The 24,587-nt window shown below is 45.4% G+C and overlaps 1 protein-coding gene across 6 annotated transcripts in view; it reads left to right on the top strand.

Annotated features, from left to right (window-relative positions):
- The window catches only part of NAV2 (neuron navigator 2), a 708,473-nt gene that overhangs the window by 524,140 nt on the left and 159,746 nt on the right, over window positions 1-24,587 (top strand). For all 6 annotated transcript variants that reach the window (XR_014138638.1, XM_081798468.1, XM_081798466.1 and 3 more), the window contains 2 exons: window positions 13,881-14,982; window positions 19,723-19,835. Coding sequence is in view for 5 of the 6 variants with exons in the window: in XM_081798468.1 (XP_081654594.1) it covers window positions 13,881-14,982; window positions 19,723-19,835 (1,215 nt within the window). In the remaining variant the exon portion in view is untranslated. The remainder of the gene's footprint in view (window positions 1-13,880; window positions 14,983-19,722; window positions 19,836-24,587) is intronic.

The following is a 24,587-nucleotide window of genomic DNA, read 5'->3' as shown; positions in this document are numbered from 1 at the left end:
TGTCTGCAGGATACTCTTCTGTCCTTCCTCTGCTCCTCGTGATGAAGAGAGCAAGCTTTGGTCCCCATTTTCATTTAGTGGCATCTGTGGATTAAGAGCGCAGACTTCAGTGTTTAAATTCTAGCTCTGCCATTTCCTAGCCATAATAACATCTCTGAGCTGCGGTAAATCCACTTCCTAAGATGCTTGTGTGTGAACTAATGAAATCATTAAGTGGATTTATTAAATGGCTTTAAAGTGCTTAGTGTGGTGACTGGTGCATGGTTGGCATCAGCAAACGGCAGTTATTGGTGTTGGCTTTATCTGTACTTAGGAGTACCAGCTGAAGCTCAGCTAGACTAAGTAAGTAACTCCGGGTTACCAAGCTGTTAAGCTGGACTGGAACCCATCCGCCAAGTTCTGTGATTGCAGAATTCTAAAGGTGGGACCACGAGCACAGAGCAGAATAAGACCTTTACCTTGGCATTCTTATCCACCTCATCAGGATTATCTTGTTTTTAAACGATGTCTTAGCCTTACAGAAGGGTTACTAGGATTCATCTGAATGAGCGCTCTAGTTACAAAAATTTAATCTACCCCCCAGCTTGTCACAGCCAGGGCTGTTGTATAAAACAGAACAGACACCTAGAGGAAATCGCTTCCTGATTTGGGGGAGTAAAGCCAGTGAGCAGCCTCTGGGGACGTTTTCTACCTCTGCGTGTTTCATTTGTTTCAGAAAAAAAATTCTGTCTTTTCATTAAGAAGACAACCGTCAGGCGAAAAGGCTCAGAAGTCTGTGTGGATCCTTGACATCCGTGAAGCCCTGAAGTTATTTGATCTATCTGATACCAAGTGTCTGCATACTTGGCAGAATCAGGATAAATGACTGCTTTTTTCCTTCGGTTCCTGCACATTTGGCATAATACAATCATAGATGGTGAATAATAGTCCAATTCAGCTCTCCGTTTCTGCATTGATTCCCCCAGAGAAATACAATAAGCTAGTTCTTTGGTTGGCTTCTGATTTTGATTGGCAGAAAAAATAACAGCAGAAAGATTACATTTTGCCAGCATCCTAAGTTTCAAAGAACAAAAACCATACTCAAATTATTGCTTCGTTGTTGGACGTTCCCAGTTTTAAAAAGAACTTTCTGGAGGGGAAAAAAATTGCTTTCTCAGGGAAGAAGTGATAGGTCAGAGAACTTTGCTGTAGAGTCTCTGCAAGCAGTTGGCAGAAGACTTGATGAAAATACCGTATCTTGTACCAAGAAAGGAGTGTGTATGTTGAGAGTCAGTTTATTGTCTCTTCTTGGGGTGGGGTCACTAGGCGTGCCGCTGACCTATGTGGACTTCAAAATAAAGGTGCTTGGCAGTAATGTGTTTGATCTCGGGTAACCTACCAAAGCCTGGCACCTCCATTTCCTCATTGGTGAAATGGAATCATTATTACCTACCTCATTGGATGTATCCTGCAAATAAAAAAGAGCGTATATTAGAATGCTTTCTGACACAGCATCTGGTGCAAAGTGTAAGCTCCGTAAATGCTGGCTGTTATTAATATATGATTATTAATATTGTTGGAGGGTTTTTTCCCCCCATGGAAACCTTTTGTTAAATAAAATCTTACATGTCAAGAGAGCTGCTCTGGTAGAAGTAGAGCAGAGAACATATAAAAACAGGTTGGCTCAATTCCCCCTTTCCATAGTTGTTATCAGCATGCGCTCCCCACCGCCTCTGGCTGGCCCCTAAGCTGCTCCGTGGACCTTCAGGGCCCTGCACCCTCAGTGCTGTAAAGGGTCCTTGGCCTTTCACAGACCACATACTCTCCTTCAGAGCAGACCTGAGTTGGGGGCCTGCCCTGGCAGGTGTAGATTTAACCCTTTTTTTGCTGCTGTGCAGGGTCAGTGGGCAGAAAAATCCAAGGGAAAAGCCAGCCACCTTGGTAATAAGAGTTCTGTCACTTTTGCCTTCTTCCAAGTCCTCTCTTGTCCAAGTTGAATGTCTCAGTCATTTTCAGCCTTTCCTTGTTGAAGGCGGTTTACGGTCCTCCACAGATTCTACCCCTTATTCCTGGGAAAACTGCAGTTTCTCAGTGTGTGGTAGGAGATTTCACATTCTTCAGTCCCTTGTTTTCCAAGTTCATGTGGATGGCAGTCACCCGAGGAGCTAATTAAGGCTCCAGCTGCTCGGGTCCATCCCGAATGGGATGAGATGCCGAATGGCCAGGTTTGGGAGCAGGGCTGGCAAAGCTACTTTGTTTAACCAGCTTCAGAGCCCTGAGTTCAGTCACAGCAATGCTGTTCACTGATTGACTGCGAGACCTTGGAGAAGTCATTACCTGCCCAGAGCTTTGTTCCCTTTCTGGGAAATGAGTGACTTAAAGTAGCAGATCTCTTCCCAGGTCCAAAATCCTGACGATTTCACCATTCTAGCTCTGGTCTGAACTGGGCGCCACAGGGCAAGATCCTCACCGCCCTTGTTCTGAATATCATTCTTGTATTTAATACAGGCCAAGATCACAGCCATTTTCATGGCTGCCATGTCCCAGGACTGTGTCATGGTGAGCCTAATTGTTGATAGAAATCTTTTTAGGCATGCCACTGTGCAGTCATTATTCCTGCTTCCTGTTGTCATGTGGTCTTTTTGGCTTTAGTGCAGAGCCTTAGACTAATCTTATTGAAATAAAAGGGAGAAGAGGGCGCCTGGGTGGCTCAGTTGGTTAAGCGACTGCTTTCGGCTCAGGTCATGATCCTGGAGTCCCTGGATCGAGTCCTGCATCGGGCTCCCTGCTTGGCAGGGAGCCTGCTTCTGCCTCTGACCCTCCCCCCTCTCATGTGCTCTCTCTCTCTCATTCTCTCTGTCTCAAATAAATAAATAAACTCTTTAAAAAAAATAAAAAAGAAAAAAAGAAAAAGGGAGAAGACACACGTTAAGGATATTTAATGCTCAGAATGCATATCATGAAAGCATTCTGCAATCTATAAGATTATAACTTCACAGGGGAAAAGGGGGTATAACTTCTCCCTTCTCCCTTGTATACCTTTTCTGTTTAGTGATTGTTACTTGTTGGACAGCTATCTTATCTGATTTAAGTGAGGTGCCCATTTTCTGCCACCTCCATTAAGACAGTGTTTACCAAAATGCATACCATGATAAGCTATTACCTTAAACTACCCCATAAAATCAGTTTATGGCAAAAATACATTTAGGAATCGTACTCTTCCATTATCATTTTGGATATTCCCAGTGCAAATAAGCTTAATAAAGCTTCTTAGAAGTCCTGCAAGGCAAGGAAACTGACCACTGTTTAGCGTTGTTTTCCAAATTTACCTGACCTTGGAACCCCTTCTCTTTATTAATGCCTGTTTACATTGTTCATTGGAAAGCATTCTGGTTTAACACTGGTTTGGAGGCTCCTATTTTGGAGTATCCATCTTTTGCCCCAAGAGAAAGGAAGATTGGGCTGGTAACTTAGGGGAGAAAGCCTGCAGAATTCCTTAACTAACTCTATGTTAGAGGAATATATTTACAATAGCATATAACCATTATGCTCTGCCAAAGAGCTGTTGGCTGTGGACAGTGACCTCTTGCAAGAATAAGATTTGCCCCTTGTAAACTATTTATAATCTCTCTGTGAAATTTCATACACTCATGAAACAAGGGAGAAAGTTTTCTATGTCCAGTTTTGTGCTTTCTTATAGCCATATATGGTACAAGATAGAGAAATGGTTTGACCAATTAAAACAAAAGCTTTCTCCTGAAACCTATTGCTTGGGATTTCGAACAAATAGTTCAAGAGAGAGGAAGGGGGTATTGTGAGGGTGATGCGCCTTCAAGAAATGAAAGATGAAGAAAAGGAACACTATTTATTTTCTTTTTTTTAAAGATTTTATTTTTTTTTGACAGAGTGAGGGACAGCAAGAGAGGGAACACAAGCAGGGGGAGTGGGAGAGAGAGAAGCAGTCTTCCTGCTGAGTAGGGAGCCTGATGCGGGGCTCGATCCCAGGACCCTGGATCATGACCTGAGCCGAAGGCAGACACTTAATGACTGAGCCACCCAGGCGCCCCATGGAACACTTTTTATTTTTAAAGGCATCTTCCTGCAAATGTCAGCAAATGATTTGTCTCCTCATCCAGCTGAGTTGGGAGGATTTTCAAAATACCTATAGGACACCTTTTGGTGTAGCAAGTGCATGGGGGAGGGAGAGAGATTTTACTAATTCTCTTTTTAAGATGTTACTACAAGGTCGAACGTAAGTGCAACCGTATACTAACATTTCCAGTAAGTTAACGTTTGTTTAGCTTTACCAGCTCTTGATGGCATTAAGCATGATTAGAAAATGTACCTTATAAAACTGGAGACGGTATAGGGAACACTGTGTAGGAAAATGGTACTTTGTTATTTTCGTCCACTACCAGGAGAGAAACGAGGGTACTTTGTTACCTTTTTCACGACCAGGAGAGAAACAAATGATCTCATTACCCCTCCTGTCATTCTGTTTTATCCAAAATAAGCCACTGAAGGAAAGGAATTGCTCTGTCATATATTAAAGAGCATATATTAAAAACCAGCTGTAATTGCTTCAGCTGTGGAGGGCCCCTTCTTCCCCTTCCTCTGGGGTGAAAAAGTCACTGAGGAAGACTGGGAACTCCGTGGCTCACACAGAAAAGAGCTGGCTGCAGGCTAGCAGGATGATGCACTTCTGCATTCTGCACATTTCTTCCTGGCCACACCCTTACAGGACACTGGAGTATGTGGACGTGACCTTCTCGGTGACCCGTTACAGCAAAATTTCCACCACACGTAGAAGAAAAAAACACCGAAAGCATCACTGAAGTTTCTAGTCGGTTCACTTAGCTTTAAAGGGAACAACTAGCATAATTAGGCAAGATGCTAAAGCCAGTCACACCTGATTTTAATTTTGAGCCCTGTGGAGGGATTGAGCGTGAGTAACAGTTTTTATTTGTTTGTTGGTTTTTCCACCAACCATCTCTGGGCACCTACTAGCGCATCAGCCATTCTCCTAAGTAAGCTCAGTGCCGGCTGACGAGTGCCAGGGACCCCAGAGAAGCCTCAACAGTCTTAAGGCTCTTCAAATTAAAAGAGATGGCCTCTGGTTTGGGGATTCAGGAGATTTCCTGGAATGGAAGGTGTGGAAGGTAAACTGGAGGCTAAGGTTGGGTATGGTGGGGGGGTGAGGGTTGGGGGAGCGGCGGGCGGTGTGGCATGCCGATCAGAGCAAACAGCCAGACCAGAGAGTTGGTGAGGCCCGAGTTGGGAGGAAGAATTTAAGTGGTGTAAATTTGCTTGCCAACTGTTAAAAAAGTATTGCTATTCCTTTGAAGCAGAAATGGTTTCTTCCAGCTAAAATAATACTAATAAAGTAATATTCTAAACTATATAATCTCATGTGATTTTTTTTTTAAGATTTTATTTATTTATTTGACAGAGAGAGAGAGAGATCACAAGTAGGCAGACAGGCAGGCAGAGAGAAAGGGATCCTGGGCTCGATCCCAGGATGCTGGGATCATGACCTGGGCCGAAGGCAGGCACTTAACCGACTGAGCCACCCAGGTGACCCTCATGTGATTTGTTAACCATCAAACTAACAGAGATGCTTTTTCTTTAATTTAGCAGACATTTCTTGAGCCTTTCGTGTGTGCCAGTCCCATGCTAAGAACTGAGAATAAAGTTTAGGCAACGACGGTCAGAATGCTGTGTCACTGTGGCCAAATACAACCTGATTTTTTTCACTGTGGTAAAATATACCTAGTATGATATTTGCCGTTTTAACTATTTTAAAAATGTATGGTGCCATGACATTAAGTATACTCACACTGTTATGCAACCATCACCACCATCTCCAGAACTTTCCATCTTCCCTAGCTGAAACTATGGACTCATTCCCTCCTCCCCTCAGCTCCTGGCAGTCATCCTACTTTCTGTCTCTGTTGTCCGTTGTTTATCCACTGATGGACCCTTGGATCGCTTCTACCTTTTGGCTATTGTGAATAATGCCACCGTGAACATAGGTGTACCAATATCTGTTCAAGTCCCTGCTTTCATTTCTTTTGGGTATATGCCTAGAAGTGGAATTGCTGGATCATATTTTATGTTTGATTTTTTTGAGGAACTGCCATTTTGTTTTCCACAATGGCTGTACCTTCTTACATCCTCACAGTAGTGCACAAGGGTTCTAATTTCTCCATACCTTCTACAAGGACTCTTTCTGGGTTTTTTTGTTGTTGTTGTTGTTTTTAATAATAGCCATCCTAATGGGTACGAAGTGGTATCTTACTGTAGTTCTGACTTGCACTCCCTAATGATTAGTGATACTAAACATCTTTCCATGTGCATATTGGCCATTTGCATATCTTCTTTGGAGAAATGTCCATTTGCCCATTTTTCCATCAGATTGTTGTGGTGGTGTTTTCAAGTTATAGAAGTGCTTGATATATTCTGGCTATCAATTCCTTATCAGACAGATGATGTGCAAGTATTTTCTCCCATTCTGTAGATTTCCTTTTCACTGTTAATAGTGTCCTTTTTTAAAAAATTTTATTTATTTATTTTAGAGAGAGAGTGTGTGAGTGGGGGGAAGGGCAGAGGACAAGGAGAGAATCTCAAGCAAACTCCATGCTGAGTGCAGAGCCTGACATGGGGCTTGATCCTAGGACCCTGAGATCACGACCTGAACTGAAACCAAGAGTTGGATGCTTAACTGACTGAGCCACCCAGGCATCCTCATAATTAGTTTTGTTTTGTTTTAAGTAGGCTCCACGCCCAACGTGGAACCCAATATGGGGCTTGAGTTCAAGACCCTGAGATCAAGACCTGAGCTGAGATCAAGAGTCAGACGCTTAACTGACTGAGCCATCCAGGCACCCTAACAGTGTCCTTTGATGCACCATTTTGATGAAATCCATTTTGTCTGACTTTTTTTTTTTTTTTGCCGATGATTTTGCTGTCACATCCAAGAGATCATTGCCAAATCCAGTGTCATGGAGATTTTGTACCAAGTTTTCTTCTAAGAGTTTTATAACTTTAGCTCTTACATTTAGGTCTTTGATCCATTTTGAGTTAATTTTTTATATGGTATAAGGTAAGAATCCAACTTTTTTTTTTTTTTTTGCATGTGGATATTGTTTTCCCAGCACCATTTGTTGAAAAGGCTGTCCTGACTTTATTGAATAATAGTGAAAATCATTTGACCATATATACACAGGCTTATTTCTGGGCTTTCCAGTCTAATCCATTGGTCTATATGTCTGTCCTTATGCCAGTACCACACTGATTTGATTACTGTGGCTTTGTAGTAAGTTTTGAAATCAGGAAGTGTGAGACCTCTTTGTTCTTTTGTTAAGATTGTTTTGGCTCCTTTAAGATCCTATATGAATTTTTGGACGGATTGTTCTATTTCTGCAAAAATCATCATTGGGCATTTGATAGGGATTGCATTAATAGAGCTACTTTCTAAAACTATTTGTTTATGTAGATCATCATCCTTATTCTAAATTGGATGTTCTCAGAGCCTATGGAATTGTAGACACGAGAAGGTTCTTAGAGTATGGGTCCCAACACTGGCTTCCTCTTACTCTATGCCCTGGCCCTTTCCTACCCACTTTCCTTGGTGGTTCTCATGCCCCTCTTCTCTCTCTTTCTGTATCTGCAATGATCCTCTGCAAGAAGTATTGAACAGAAAACTATGTTTAAGCCCATGCCCTTAATATTAAACCTTGATCACAGCAGTGCTGAGAATGCTCCCTGGCCAGGTTCAAGGAATCCTTCAGAACCACTTAGTGGATTGAGTGAGGTTCCTGTGCCCCTCTGTGGTCTGGTAACTGCCTAACAGAGTTGTAGAGAAATTGACCTGAGCAACTCTGCAAACCATCTGTAGCCTGTGTGGCTAGAGTCCCATGCACTTTCAAAAAAAAAAAAAAAAAGGAAAAAAAAAACGCTCAAGATGGACACCTTGACAAATTATAGGAAATTGCAAACATTTTCACAGACCCAATTATCAGGTCTTTTCCTGAAGAGTACTGAGAGGATTTAGGCGGGAAACCTCCCCAGGGCAGGTTTAAAATCACAGTGGGGGTGACAGGAGCTGGGATCAACCAGTCTAGAAGACATTCCCTGTGCCCCTGCTGGCATGGGGACCAGACCACCAACGTCTCCCTAACTGGGAGGCTGGGGACAGAAGGGACTGGGGGCCAGTATCGGCCCTCTCTGAGGGAGAGAGGAAGAAATGCTTATTTATCTGCCTTAGACAGTATTTTCATTTAGAAAGTATTTTGGTTCCTGTCAGGGAAGGTTAAGGCTGGTTGCCAGAAAAACCAAACTTTCCCCCTCCCCACAGGAGGATTAATGTTCTCCCTAAACCCTTAAAAAAAAAAAAAAGCCTTTTCTCTTCTTCAAAGACATCCTGTCTTCCGTGTTTCAAATGAGACTTTTCCTTCTTGTGGTGGTTTGTCAGTTGGTGGTGGGTGAACCTTGGAAGCTGGTCTTTTAGAATAGAGACATTTAGGTTGCAGGGCGCAATCTCCTCTAGGGCATAAAATCTGTTCAGGGGCTCTGTGATAGGCATTTAAAAAATGGCTTAGGGTAGGATATATTAGAGTTAATTGCATATAATAAGAGTATGCCTTGATAATTTTCAGTTTTGCATGTGGATATTTGGATGTTTATTGGGTGTGATGTAATGTGTCATTCTTACTGGTTAGTCGTCAAAACTTATTAAAGCCATTATTTTTAAAATTATCTTTGGCTAAACAAGGCGTGGTCGTGTGGCCAGTGCTAGCTGTTCTCAGCAAAATGCCGTGCTAAACAAATCCACGCAAATAAAACTCTAAGAAGGAGCCATTTCAGATTCGTTTTGAACCTAGTCCTTATTTGGGCCTTCTGGTTTGATTTCTATTTCATTGATCACATTTTCCAAAAGAATAGATTTAATATAAATAGGTATTTATAAAACATTTATTACATATTTTATATAGAAAATAAGTATTTCTTGATTTAATGGAAAAGTGTCTCCCCAACTTAAGTCTTTCACAAACTTGCGTGAGTTTAGCCAAATCTGAACTTTTTTTGTCATACTTTCGTTAAGTCGACTCAAATTTTAAATCTCTATCAAATATCCATGAAACAGTTAATTTATATATGTGCCAGTTATCTCTTCTAATATTGCAATAAAATATATGACTTTTAAAATATAAAAACACTCATCCACCTCCGAATAATACAGTGTATGTTAATTAAATTGCATTTAAATAAAAAATTTTTTAAAAATATTCACCCATATGCCCTGAAAAGAGTCTTACCTACTTCAGTGGCCCACATACCCTTGCTGGAGAAATACTGATGTTCAGAACATTCTCTTATGCTTTCCTATTTTCTCCCTCTTAGATTCCTTAGCTCTAACAAAGGTTTGTATACTTGAGAACAGAAACTAGAGCTGTTCCTTATTAGGGAGAGAAGTGCTCTTAATTTTAAAGAACTCTCCCACTTTCCCTCCCCCAGGCTTGTTTTCATAGAATACCAGCATTTCTGAATTCACAAGCTCCTCATTCAAGGCTGACTCTTCCTTGACCCAGCCAGTTTTCTCTGACATTTACAAGTAAACATCATAAGAGAACCATGGAGGCAGAATGCTTGAAGGTAAAGAAACACCTGTATGTCAGGCCAGAATAAGGACAGAACTTAGTGAGGGCTGCGTTCTCTGGCCCCAACCTCACTGGGCCTCTCGGAGACTCACTGAGCTTTGAATGGAAGTGGAGCTGAAAAGATTCTAGAGAAATAGCTCATCCTGTTTCTTACAAATGGGGCGACTGAGGCCCAGAGGGGAAAAATGGCATATCTAAGGTCACACCGTTGGCTGGTAACGAGGCTTAAGGCTTGGCTCACCTACCCACGTCTCTTTTGTATTTATTTCACTATCTCTGAAGCAAGGTAAGGACAGTCTCATGCTAGGAATCACAAAATCCTGGCATTAGAAATGACTGCTTTCCAAAGAGGAACAGGCCCCAAACAGCCACTTCGGCCAAGGTCACTTATGTGATACCTTCAGAATGACAGGACATGTCAAGACCACTCATGATCTGGAGCCCCCTTCACTATTAAGGGGATTTCTAGCCATGACATAAGTACAAAGTATAGATGGTCTTATCCTCAGGTGCTCTCATGCCCTGTTGCCCTACTCAGGAAACTCCTGTTCTGGAAACCACATTCAGATCATCTCTACCTTTTATAGCTATGACGAATAGCCTTGAAATGTCCCCATGATTCCATAACAGGGGAGCCCAGGCTAAATGCCAAGTAGAAAATCTGAGGCTCTGAGCCCTGATTTTGTTTTTTGTTTTTGCCGGAGTTTAGGCTAGAAAGTTTTAATAAAACTCTAATGACTAATCAGAAGTCTGTGTCTCTGTTGCCTTAAATGTGAATTGCAAAAGCCCAAACTACCAACCTACAATTCCAAAGCCACGAGTGTTTCTATGCTCTGGAAAGCTATAGGGCACAAAGATGAGGCGGGGGGCGGGGGGCAATGGATAGCCAGCCAGCCTATACCAGAAACATGGCACGACAATTCAAAGGTCATTGGCTCTGTGAAGGTTTCCCAAATGGGAGAATTAATGGGTCCCAACCCTTAGGCCTCATGGTACTTTGTGCATCCCTCTACAGTCCCTTACATTGTTCTCTGCTCTCTTGGAGGCCTGTTGCCCCTTTGGACAGTGAGTTCCTAGAGGGCAGGAGCTGTATTTTATTCTCCTGGATTCCCAGTGCCTAGTGTAAGTAAGTAGCCTTCTAAAATCTGTTTATGAGGAGGTATGAACAATGTCCTAGGGAAATACAGAGTAGGGGAAAATGCCATGTGATGTAAACCAAGTGATTCATTCAGCTTTAGAGTCTCACTGTGACAGAGAGGGCATTTGAGCAGGAGTTTAAAAGACAAGTAGGAGTTTCTGGGAGCCATTTTGGCACAGCCTGAGAAGCGACAGTGTGAGTATATGTCATGCCTACATCGTGAGAGCCCTTTCCCCGCTGCCCGGCACCTTGCGTCTGAAGGAGACACACAGCCTCAGCTTGCTCTGTATATTTTACGTATCCGAGCCAGGTGTCTGTGTAACTCGTTGAGCTAGATGGTCGTTGGTTAATTTCTAGCTGTGTATGTTAGTGTTAAAAATACACAGATGTGCTAGGTAGGGGCATTTGTCAAAACCATTTCAAGTAGGCTTTATAGAAGCTCCAAGGAATGTGTGGGCGCAGAGAAGTCACCCTGACCCGTGTACTTATGCTCAGTGGAATGTGCCCAAGACTTCTTTAGGAAAGCGGGATGCACCTCTGAATGTCATGTGGTTCTTGTAACAATGTCCATTGTTACAACCTGCCCCCAAAGACTTTAGCACTTACGTTAGCACTTACTTTCTTTTTTTCCTCATTTTTAAAAATTTAAATTCAATTAATTAACATATAATGTGTTATTAATTTCAGAGGTAGAGGTCAGTGATTCATCGGTCTTATAGAATACCCAATGTTCATTACATCATGTAGCGCTTATTTTCTAACAAATGATAAAATTCATTCACTACGTTAATTACCATTTGTTCCTCTCTGCTGGAATGTAAACTCCATGAAGGCAGGGGCCTTGGTGTTTCACATCGGCGTAGCCCAGGTATAGAGAAAAATGTCTTACATATGCATTGAATGAGTGAATATTGACATGAGTGGAGATATTGAATGAACAAGTGAGTGAATACTTTTGCCCCAGATCTGAGCCCAGGTAAAGGGAAAGACGGTTGTCCTAAGAGAAGTGGAACTCGGGATCGGAGGTCACAAGTATTTCCTCCAGAGAGCCAACCTCTACACATAGGCTGCCTCCCTTCCGATGGCTGGGTTGGCTTGCGCCCCACCAAGGATGCCTTGAACACACCTAAGCAACGGAAAAGTTGATGCCTCAAAAGCACTCTCAAGTGGCTCTTGTTTAAATATACCCTTCATCAAAAGAGGTAGCTGTGATGATGCAATCCCGAGAGCACTGTGTCAGGAGCCCTGGGTTCAAGTCCCAGCTACGTCCACGTCTAGCTATGTGATTTCGGGTCAGTTGTTAGCCCTCCCTTGAGCCTCCATTTCCCGACTCATAAAAAAGGGGCACTGAGCCCCTCTTCACGGCGTGCCTAGCACTGCACCTCCTGATACCAGGAGGCCCTCTGTAAGCAGCGTCCGGCCTGTGGAGACCCTCTGAAAGGCCAGCTGTGTGGGTGGATTCGTGAGCCTGTCTCCAGGCCAGTCTCCAGCTCTCCCCAGGAAAAGATCCAACAACGCCCCGTGAGTTTTGTTAGGGAGGATTGGGCAGCACCCCCCGCTCCAAACTCAAATCCCCAGTAAGTCAGGAAGATGTATGTGTTTTAAAACACTGGGAGGTCTGCTTTGGATCACCCTGGAGCTGTGGCTTCCCGGAGCAACTGGGAGTGAGTGGAGGGAAGCAGTTCCTCTGCTGGGAGTTCTCGGGGCTCGGTGCTCCTGCCCCACACAGGGGCTGTCTGCGCTCGGCTTCGGTGGCCGTTGACTTTTAAATCATAAAACGCCGCTCTATACACAGTTTACTCTGTTGCTAGAAGGCAGCGGAACATAGGTATTAAAAAAAAAAAAAAGGCAGAAGCAGCAGCCGTTAATCCCGCCAGGCTTCTGGGTACTGGAGCAGTTGCGGATGACAAAAGCTAATTAGAAACATGAGCAGTTTAACTGAAAACACTTGTGACAATTGGAAGGGCAGCCTCTCTGGTTGGAGAATTTTTCCTGGGGAACCGTTGCGGGAGAAAGTAGCTGCTGCCAGGTAAGTCATGTCATGGTGACTTTGCAGACACGGATGTGCCCTTTGGGGGCTGAAGTGCCGCGTCCCGTCTGTCCCGTGCAGTGGGCGGGCGTGGGGTATGGGTGGCGTGTCACCAGGCTCAGCCGTGACGTGCCCTCCCGGCCACTTTCTGACAGCTACCGTAATGCGGGCGACAGAGCGGCGTGGTTCTGAGCGCTCCCGGAGGAGGGCGTCACAGTCCTCATTCGTGGGGTATGGGCCCCCTTGGTGGCGAGCACAAGTCCAGTGTGGAACCCGCCCTTCTCAGAATCATTCCGATTCTCAGTTTGAAAATATCTTGAGGCTTATTCTGAGAAGAGAGTCTGGCTGGGGAAATGCTCCCCGAGCGAGCGCCAAGGGGGAAGCCTTGACTTTGTGATAACCTGTGTGTTTTCATGCCTACGGTGCAGCCATGTGCGGGTGATACTCTGAAGCTAAAAAATCTTTTTTAAGTCTTGCCTGCATCATGTTTGTATCTCTTTCAGAGTGTCAGCACAGAAAAATGTATATGCTTTGATAGGACCTAGCGACTTTCTCGGGTAATTATTCTTCTGTAAAGATCATGCTTGGTTTCTCTTTCTTTCTTTTTCTATTTTTTTTTTGTCCTGTTTTAATGTCTCTCCTACATTTTCTTAAAGTCGGCTAATTCCCAGTTATTTCGCATAACTGGGAACTTGGGTTGTGGGTTGAATAATTTAAAACAGTAGGCATTTCCTACATCTTTCCTACACACCATAGTGGTGATGGAGGTTTTTGCTAGTTTGTGTTTCCGTAAATGTATGCTTAATTGTGCTTTGCGCATGTTGGTGTTAAGATCAGTGTGCATTTGCACGGCATATCCCGGAATGTGCCGGCGAATGTGAACGGTATGTGATGGAGAGCGGTTGGCAGGTAGGATCTGAAATTGGAAGCACAGGTAATGCACCAGGCGGGTGGTGGTGCCATCTGGCATTTGGGTGGAGAGTGATGGGCCGTGGAACCATGGCCCACCCTCCCTCACCGGCATTGCAGGTCCATAGGCATAATTCGGCTTTCCTTCTCCTCCCCATCTCTGCAGAGCCATTGGCGAGCCCAGCCTCCGCCCACCCCGGAATGAGCGAAAATGCACCTGCTCCTCTGGAGAGCGGCTGCAGTTCCAGCCCCGCTAACAGCAGCACCTCCTCAGCTATCCCACAGCCCGGCGCAGCCTCCAAGCCCTGGCGCAGTAAGTCGGTCAGCGTGAAGCACAGCGCCACGTCGTCTATGCTCTCGGTCAAGCAGCCCGTGCCCGAGGCCCCCAGGCCCCCAGCCGAAGCCATGAAGCCAGCCCCCAACAATCAGAAGTCCATGCTGGAAAAACTCAAGCTTTTCAACAGCAAAGGGGCTTCCAAGGCAGGCGAGGGCCCGGGGTCGCGGGACACGAGCTGCGAGCGGCTCGAGATTCTGCCCAGCTTTGAAGAGAGCGAAGAGATGGAGGCCACCGGTCGCTCGCTGTCCACGGCAGGTCCCGCTTCCAACAGCCCCAAGATTGCGCTCAAGGGCATCGCCCAGAGAACTTTTAGCCGGGCGCTGACCAACAAGAAGAGTTCCCCGAAAGCCAATGAGAAAGAAAAGGAGAAACAACAGCGGGAGAAGGAAAAGGAGAAAAGCAAGGACCTCGCCAAGAGAGCCTCTGTGACGGAAAGGCCGGACCTCAAAGAGGGGCCGAAGGAAGACCCCAGTGGGGCGGTGGTGACCGAGATGCCAAAAAAGTCCTCCAAGATCGCCAGCTTCATCCCCAAAGGGGGAAAGCTCAACAGTGCCAAGAAGGAGGCTACAGCCCCTTCCCACAGTGGAATACCAAAACCAGGAATGAAGAGCATGCCCGGGAAGTCCCCAAGTGCCCCTGCGCCTTCCAAGGAGGTGGAGCGGAGCCGGGGTGGGAAGCCGAGCTCGGGGCTCCCCCAGCAGAAGCCCCAGCTGGACGGCAGACACTCCAGTTCCTCCTCCAGCCTGGCGTCCTCAGAAGGCAAAGGCCCCGGAGGGACCACCCTGAACCACAGCATCAGCAGCCAGACTGTCAGCGGATCCGTCGGGACCACCCAGACCACAGGAAGCAATACCGTCAGCGTCCAGCTACCTCAGCCCCAGCAGCAACACAACCACCCCAACACGGCCACCGTCGCACCTTTCCTGTACAGGTAGGTGTGGCTGCCTGCCCGCCCGTGCTGGGCCATGGGCCAGGGAGCCTCTCTGGCAGATTCTAGGTCTTTGAGGGCAGGAATCGGGCCTGCCTTCCGGGAGCAGGAAGGCTAGCAGCTGAGGTACCCTTTGACCAGCTGCTGAAGGAGCTGTGCACGTGTGCTGGAGGGACCAGTTAGCCCGGCATGGCTTGGGCGGGGACGGGGAGAGAAAGCTGAAGAGAGGAAGCAAAATTCGAGCTGCCCCCAGGATGAGGAGGAGTTTGCCAGGCATGTGGGGCCCCAGGGGGGCATTTACTGAAGCAGCCGCAGCACGAGGAGACCTGGTGGGTGGTTCGGTGTCACTGGACACGATAGGCCCCAGCGTCAGTCCTAAGGGATCCTGAGCATACTTCGAAAAATGAAAACCACGGAAATCACCTTGCTGAATACCTGAGGCTTCTTTTCACAGAGGGGTTTATCCTGAACTTCCAGACACTCATGGTTTCTTACTACGTCACATGTATTAAGTATTTTTTCAGTCCTTGCTGTGTACTAGACTCTTGAGAGGAGAGCGGGAACGGGAGGAAGGGACCGGTTCTAGAAGAACAAAAAGAACCGGATTATATTGAGACAAGCCTGGAGGTTTGCTTGTCTGACTCCGTCCCGTCCCCCGGTCCCTCTCCGTCTCTTAACGGCACATCCATGGGACCACGGGAGAGAACGTGGAGCCAGGTGGCCCGCGAAGTCCTCGCGTGTCTCAGCCTGCACCGCACACCTTTGCGGCACGGAGGTTGCTGGCTCTTGGTGGTACTTGACATGTGCTGACGAGTCCTCTCCAGCAGATGGAAGCACCCCTAGTGCTGCTTTTAAGGGAGGCCCAAAGCTTTGCTCATAGTGCTCAGCTTGATCGTATACTTGAGATGTGTAGTACCTTTGGCCAGTCTGCACAGCCGAATGTTAATAATACCCCCTGCATAGCAAAAGGGGCCCAAAGATTGAATGCCATGTTCCAGGCACTTATTGTACAGCTTCTGCGCTAAGTAGAGACACATATACACGATACGCACACTCATGCACCCATAGGCATGGACATACATCGACAGTCACAAGTATGGAGACAAGTTCTTATTCCTTTACAAAATGCTAGTGTGCGTATGCCCACGTGTATTTACATCCCTGTTCATGTGCATAGACTCATACCCACACCTTCAGCTTCCTGTGTTTATATGGTTCCCCAGAGAATTGGATATCCCCTCTCTCCCTGCCCGAGTGGTACTCTGGGAGGCTTTGTTACCATCCCTGCCCACAGCGGCTGGAAAGACTGGCCTGAGTGATTCAGAGCAAAGCCAGGCAGGGCCAGCCAGTGAGGGAATGCCAGGCCTCTCCTCGTCCCTCTTTCCTTCTCTTCTGCTCACCCTCCCCGTCAGCAGGGGTCAAGCCCGGGCTTTTTAATTGGGAGGAGGTCATCTCTTCATTCCATCAAGTCATCAGCTCAGCTAACCGTTGGAGAGGAGTGCCAGGGCTTAGAGAATGAATGACTCAGCACTCCATGCAGAGTCTCCTTGCAGGGCTTTGAATTCAGTTGTTCACTGAACCATGGAGGCAACTGAATTGCTCGCCATGAAATTTTTATCATTCCAATAACATTAATAGTCTTGAGGTCACGCATATTCAAGCTCCTGCTCACCGATTCTTGATTTGCATTTTTGAAATGAAAATATAGGATGGTCTTTGGTCACCATCAATTTCACTCCCTCTTTCTTTTTTTCTGGAATCACTGGAAAGATTGTAAAACATTTAACCTCTTTTAAAATTTCAAGCTTTTCTATGAGAGGAAAACTAATGAAAGAGCAAATGTCTGACAAATAGGAGGAACGAGAAAATGTCACGCTATCTGTCAAACTGCATTTTCATTTTCACGTTCACCCCGTACGATGTCCTTCTGGCCCCTCTGATGTGCCTTTCCTTGTCAGGTGAACCAGGATGGGCATCGGGACGCCTGGGCTCTGTCTTTTATTAGCTTGTGACTCCCTGTGTGGTCTTGGGCCCTGCCTGCAGGGACAGCCATGGAGAATATGCACCAAGTATGTGCAGAGACCCAGCTAAGGGCTTTTTGTGCCTTAGCCCATATAATCATCCCCAAGACTCCATGAGCTAGCTACTTTTGAAATCCCCATTCTGTAGGTGAGCAAACTGAGGCTTAGAGTAATTAACTAACTTGCACCAAGTCCAGAGCTAATAGCTAGAAGAACTGGTGTTTAAACCCAAGTCTGTCTAACTAGAGGGACCGAGTTCTTAAGCATGAAACAATCTTGACTCTCTGAATCACTGCGTCTCTCTGAACTGCATTGTCCTCATCTGTAGAGTGAGGAGACTGGGTGAAATGAGGGGATTTTTAAAAATGGGTTAAACTCCCCTTGTGCTCTAAAATTCGATCAAGTTCATGGCTCACTGCAGATAATTTGCAGTGCTCCCCCCAGCCCCAGAATCTGTCCATGTTAGTGATGTTACCAAGGCATAAAAGAAAGATAAATCATCTTTTAAAATCAGTCTGAATGAATTGTTTATCAATTCAGAAGTAACACTGTATATCTACCACTTGAAGCTCTACTGGATGCTTCTATATCCTATCAGGGGAGGTCGCTGTTGTAAGCCCTGCTGCACAGAGGGGGGGCCCTGAGGGTCCGAGGTGTGAAGTGACTTCTCAGATGTGCATGGCTACCTCCAGCCAGCTGCACTCCTACAGCTCGGAGGGTTCAGACTCCGAGTCTAATGCTCCTTCCCGTACCCGGCATCTTTCTAGACTTAAAAATTTCTCATTTGTCTGTTCACCGCACCCTGCCTAAGTGTCTGCTCTACACGTGAACTTGATCAGCTCAGGTTCTTGTATGTATGTATCAAAAAAGCCGGTCTTTGCTTTCAGAGAGCTCTCTGGTTGAGGGAAGATGTATTAATTAGATCCCATTGTAATACATCGGCGTCAGGCGAGTAAGAGCGCTGTCAAAACACATAGGTAGAGCCATCCGCTAGCACCGCCCAGGGAGGCTTCCTGGCCAAGATGACGTGTGAACTGCGTGTTAAAGGCAAATGGGGAGCAAAGTGAGGAAGAAAGAGGAAAAGAGCCTCCGGGCACAGATCACCGTAACTACAAAGACAAAACTGCTAAGGGCATGATGTGATCTCGGAATGGAGAGAAGACACGGGTGGAACACAGGGCAGGACTGGCAGGATACAGGGCTGGAGATGAATGAAGAATCCCCACTTCGGGCATTGTCTTCCACAGTAAGGACTTAACTTTCTCTGTGGGCAATGGAAACTATCAGAGGCCTTTCATCAGAGTGATGTGATCACATTACAAAAATCAGTGGAGGATGGTGTGGGGAGGAGACCAGACCTACAAGCGGTCTCGAATAGAGAGCGCAGATTCAGGTGCCTGATTCAGACCTAAAAGGTAACCTAAATCAGCGGCTCGAGGTAATGGGACTGGGGCAGAGGGACTAGGCCTCTCTGGAGGGAGCAACCATCCCTTGGCACCAGCAGGTGGCAAGGTCCTGATTGACTTTCTTGTTTTTACTGAAAGAAAAAGAAGAGAAAGGGACAAGGCAGAAATCCAGATATTTCTTGCAAAATCTCCCAGTTTTAAAATGTTGAAATGAATTCAAAAAGCGTTAAAATACTACACAGACCAGTAAGAATCCATGGGCTGGTTCTAATACTTGGCTGCCATTTGTAACCTCAAGGCTAAAGGCAGTGTACCTGTTTACACAGTGCTTATAGGGCAGAGATGATGAGAGCCTGGACTCTGGCCAGGGGGTCAAGAGGAGCAGTGGGAATCCAAATATGCTCGACGGTTGGAGATTGCAGGAATTTGGAACTGATGGCTTCATTTGGAGGGCAAAGGCGGGGCAGAATAGATGACGAGGTTTCTCAGTACGTCCCCCACATTTAAGACAGTTCACATTCTTGGCAAACACTTTCTTCACAGAGAGTGAAATCTGGTTGAATGAGCTCAGGATGCTAATGAATTAATAATGCTACACCCAGGGTTATGCATCTGAGTGCAATTACGCATTCGCATGCCATGCCTAAGTCAGCAGAGGTAGTTGTGGCAAGAACACATTGCACGAAGCAGTTGCCTTGATTTGCTTGACAAATGAGGGCACAGAGAAGGTTTGGGGAAGTACAGATTTCAGTCAAGTGTTGAAATAATGATCAATGAGACCTTTCATCTCAGAAGATCTGAGCTCTGAATCAGAGACGTGGAGGGCAAACACACCTGCTTGGCACCCACTCCTGACTGGTTTTATAGTCACCTTTTCAGAGAGAGCCATGTCAGGAAGATTTGGGGAGGGCCGTGGGGCTGTTAATGGAGTCCTCTTTATGCTTGATTTGCTGGCATTGCTGAGTACTTAGAAGTTGCTCTTTGGCAGAGGTTAAATGATCCAAACCACGCGGTACTCTCCAGCATTTTTCTGGCTAGACCTAGCTCTCTGATGGGGATTCAGAGAAGCATTCCCCAGTGAGGGATTGCAGACCCTCCATTTGGGCAATGAATATTTCATCTTTTACAGTTCGGTGGTTCTCTCTCTTTCTAGGACATTGCTCCACATGTGCTGATGAATTATTTAGAGTCAGTCTGCTGGTCTGCTCTGTTCTAAAGCTTCTTGTGGGTGGTGGGTGCTGTGGTCAGACCACAGTGGTCCAGATGTGGTAGCTACTGTTCGTGACAAGTGTGTCTGCTTTGGTTTGTGTGTGAAGGTCCCAGACAGACACCGAAGGGAATGTTACTGCTGAATCCAGCTCCGCGGGTGTGAGCATGGAGCCCAGCCACTACACCAAGAGTGGACAGCCTGCTCTGGAAGAACTCACTGGTGAGTACGGAGCCCCCAGATAGTCTGTGTCTGCTGGTGATGAGGCCTCCCGTATGACCACCTGCTGGAAGGGCACAAACCCAGCTTGACTCAAAGTTGCTTTACTGTTGCATTGATGGATGAGCTAAACAAACTTATTTTCTTTTTTATTATTTTATTATTTTCCTTCTTCTCTTTCTTCTCAGTCCTCTCTCACACAATCTACTCCCTTGTCCCCAGAATTGTAAATAAGTCTCTTACTTATTGGCAGATCCTATTTTAATAAATATTCCATTTCACTCATGTAGGGGGTCTGGGTGCTCTGACACTTAACCTTGAACCTCCTTGTTTACTCTTCAGATAAAGTCACTTTCAAACAAGATCTGGAGCTATAAAATACTGTCTTTTTTTCTTTCCTGTATGGAAGCACCGATTGAAAATGCATTCTTAGCATCCTCCATTAATCAGAAAGAATACAGCATGCTTCTTTTACCAAAAAGAAAGAAACGAGCAAACCTAAATTTTATTTAAGTATAACCTAGCCGATGATGATTAAAGGGGTATTATGTTATGTGAAAACATAAAATCCACAGTGTCATGTAGTTAAAGCCACAGATACTGATTTATCAATGTTACACTGTCACATTCTTAAAGGAGAAAAGTTAGATATGAGTTAGGATTCCTACTGCAGTGCATTCGGAGTTACCCCCTCCTCTGTCTGTCTTCCCTGTTCCCCAATTCTGTGCCCTCTCTTCCAGCAACTTCTAATCAGGGAAGTAAGTGGTAAACCACATATTTAGCCGTGGTTGTATTATTCTTCGCATATCTTACCACTTCCAGAGTTGGGTTAAAAATTGAATCCATGTTTAAAATCCATTTATTAGACTAAATATCCATGACCACAGCATTTTAATAGCCACATTACAGCTGTGGCATTGGTCTGCAGCCACGTGATGGAATCGTACCCATCTCACCATTAACTCTGAATATTAATTTCAGAGGATCTGAGCGATTTAACTATTTCCTTCTGGTTCTGCTGGCTGGGCACAGTGATAGGGCAGAGTTTTGAAGCCATTTTGAAGTGATCCATCTTGCCATGGCTCAGGGCCCCACATTTGGGATTGATTTTGTGCTTCCTTCTCACCAAGCTCTGTAGCCCCCTTGCAGATGAGGACACGGATAGCCCAGCTAAAGAGCCCGCTATGAGAAGGGCGTGGCATTCAGTGACTGCTCAGGTCTCCACACGCATTCCAGACCGTGTTCTTATGTGCACACATCAAAGGAGCCGGGCCAGCACTCCAAGGGCCCGGCAAGTATCAGATGTGTGTCCCGTGGAGTAGTGTGGATTCATGTCAGACACCGAGGCTCAGCAAAATTCACGTTTGAAAAGCAAAAGCAGCTAGAGAACATTCCACATCACACTTAAATTTCAGAGTGACAGATTACAGCCTGTGATCTTTCACCAGTTTTTCTCTTTCTCCATGTGTCTCCTCTGCATCAAGCCTGCACAGCCAAGGAAGAGCTCAGGGAGCCTGAGATGCTGTAGTTGGTGTGGGGGACAGACCTGTGCAGCCAGGCTTGCCTGATCAAGCACTCTGGTTTTCGTGAAGTCTGATGGCATGGGTTGCTGATGGGAATTTTGTCCGTCCTCCCCCCACTTCCTTCCTTCCTTCCTTCCTTCCTTCCTTCCTTCCTTCCTTCCTTCCTTCCTTCCTTCTTTCCTTCCTTCCTTCTTTCCTTCCTTCCTTCCTTCCTTTTTCTTTCTTTTGCTGATGGGAATTGCTTAATCAGAGTGGATTGTCTTTACATTCAAGCAGTGGAAATCAAATATGTGACTATACTGTGAATTATGGAGATAACGAATAGTAGTGCAAGGTTAAATTAACTTATCCATAGCTGATCCCTTGAAATGATAATGAATAGTAAGTGTATTTAGAAATAGATATTTAGGGGGCACCTGGGTGGCTTAGTCACTTGAGTGTCCGACTCTTGATTTTGGCTCAGGTCATGATCTCAGGGTCACGAGATCAAGCCCTGCGTTGGGCTCCACACTCGCTTTCTCTCTCGGAAAAAAAGAAAAAGGAAATGGACAATGGACATTTAGGAGACTATTTGACCAATTGCTTTGTTCTTCCTCTCCTTAGGTGGGGAATTAGGTGGATTTTCCCATGGTGCTTTGTCATTAGCATAGCATTACAGCTGAGACCTGCGTCTTGGGTTGTAGAGTTAGAAGGGAGCACACACACCTGTTTATTACCCAATCCATGAATCCCTCTCTCCATCACTGATGAAATGTCTTTCAGTCTCTGCTTGGATATTTGTGACAGGAAGTTACTTCTCCGTAAGGCAGCCCTTCCATTTTTTGTTGACTCTAACTAGTAACAGAATTCTTTATTCTTTCGTTTCTAATCACTGGATATAATCCATCTCCTGTAGCCCACAGATAATTTCCATTCTCTGTCATACAACAGGTTCTTCCTTAAACCTCCTTCCCCCAAATAAAAATCCCAGGTTCCTTCCATGTTCCTCTTGTAACACCCTGACATCCTCCAGACTCAGCTGTACTTGATCAGAATGTGGTGTTCTCTCCATCATGACCAGTGGCCTGAGGGAGGCTGACCTTGCAAATATAGGAGAGCTGCAGAGAGCCACAGGATAGCTTAACATCTCTGTATATGAGCAGAAGGAGCCTCTCTTTCCACGAGAGCATGGCTGTGTTCTTATTTTGTTTAGGTTGTGAGTTGGTAGGGGAGTCTTACATCATCTGAGGAGGTAGAATTGGCAATTCAGAATGTGATCACCCAAGCAAGGCATGTGGGGTCCTGGTTTGCCCTTCTGCATTGCTCTTGGAATCTGGTATGTGTAGAGCTATGAGGGGAGCAGACATTTCCCAGAAGAAACCCCCCTGCATACACCCCACCTTGGGGGGAAACAGAAAACCCAAATCCGACAAGCCCTTATTTTGTGCCAGGCTTATCATATGCATCTTCATTTGATCTTCCGACCAACCCTTTCAGAGAAGGTTTTCTTTCTTTCTTTTTTTTTTTTTTTTTAAAGATTTTATTTATTTATTTGACAGAGAGAGACACAGTGAGAGAGGGAACACAAGCAGGGGGAGTGGGAGAGGGAGAAGCAGGCTTCCCGTGGAGCAGGGAGCCCGATGCGGGGCTCGATCCCAGGACCCTGGGATCATGACCTGAGCCGAAGGCAGACGCTTAACGGCTGAGCCACCCAGGCGCCCCTCTTTTTTTTTTTTTTTTTTTAAGATTTTATTTATTTGACAGAGAGAGACACAGCGAGAGAGGGAACACAAGCAGGGGGAGTGGGAGAGGGAGAAGCAGGCTTCCCGTGGAGCAGGGAGTCCGATGCGGGGCTCGATCCCAGGACCCTGGGATCACGACCTGAGCCAAAGGCAGATGCTTAACGACTGAGCCACCCAGGCACCCCTCAGAGAAGGTTTTCATCCCCATTTTACATTTGGCATTCAGAAAGATAAGTGACCTACTCAAAGTCAAGTTGCTAATCAGCAGCAGTGCCAGGATTCAAGCCTTTATCTGTCGAAATGCAGATAGTCTGTGCTTTTTCTTTAACTGGACACTGACCAAACATTTTTGGACAAGAGATACATCTCAGGCATCTATAGATTTGTGTGACGGTTACTAAGAGTAAGGGTGAGATACCATCCCATGTCAAAGATCTTTGACTTTCTAAAGGAAAGTAAGCAGGCGAACATGTCAATTAGGAGAGATTTTGAGAAATAAGTATAATTATTATACTTTGGCATGTGATTAATTAATTTGAAAACATGTGCCTAGATTTAGCTTTGATAAATGTGTACTGCAGGGCCTAGACCTGTCCAAAGGGTCAGTTCCTTTTTGGCCTTCTTACATAGAATATGGCCAAACTGGCAACAAAAGATATTTACCTGTTGGCCCCAGGAGAAAGATGCAGTTACATTCTTCCAGCACCACTCAGGGGAGGTAAGTAAACATTCATCACTGCTTTCCTTTCAAAACACATACATGTATGTATTTTTAAAGAATTGGGTGGGAAATGCAAGCTGGACCACTTTTCAGATAAGAGAAAATCGCCTTCCAACTTTCTCTTGGTTCAAAAGGGGGAGAAAATTGAAAACACTTGGCATTTTCAAGGACAAGAGAGTTGGCTAGAGCCAATTTCCTCCCTAAAATCACACATCTATCATTCGGTCCATCTGCCAGCCTCCAGGCACCACCATGTCAGGAACAACCTGTGGAAGCCGTTCTGTCTCAGAAAGAAAGTCACTGCTATAACATTTCTTAGCTGCCTATTACCTTATTAATGATGACTGCTGGGAGTTCTCCTTAGTGTCTGATGTAAATCCTCTTCGCTGCTGCCCATGTGTGCTGTGTTCTGTATGGAGATTTCTTTAAAAATATTGCTCGATGCATGAGATAGTCACAGGCTTTTAAAGAGCCTTGATGAAATGTAGGGATCCGAAGGGGCACGTGCACCCCAATGTTTATAGCAGCAATGTCCACAATAGCCAAACTTTGGAAAGAGTCTAGATGTCCATCAACAGATGAATGGATAAAGAAGATGTGGTATATATATGTATATATATATATGTGTGTGTGTGTATATATATATATATATGTATATACACAATGGAATATTATGCAGCCATCAAAAAAAGAAATCTTGCCATTTCCAACAATGTGGATGGAACTAGAGGGTATTATGCTGAGCGAAGTAAGTCAATCAGAGAAAGACATGTATCATATGATCTCACTG

This window comes from Leptonychotes weddellii, chromosome 11 (assembly GCF_054177405.1).
Source record: "Leptonychotes weddellii isolate Sample4059 chromosome 11, ASM5417740v2, whole genome shotgun sequence".
Lineage (NCBI taxonomy): Eukaryota > Metazoa > Chordata > Mammalia > Carnivora > Phocidae > Leptonychotes > Leptonychotes weddellii.
The sequence above is the reverse complement of the archived record's forward strand: the minus strand, read 5'-3'. Positions and strand labels throughout refer to the sequence as shown.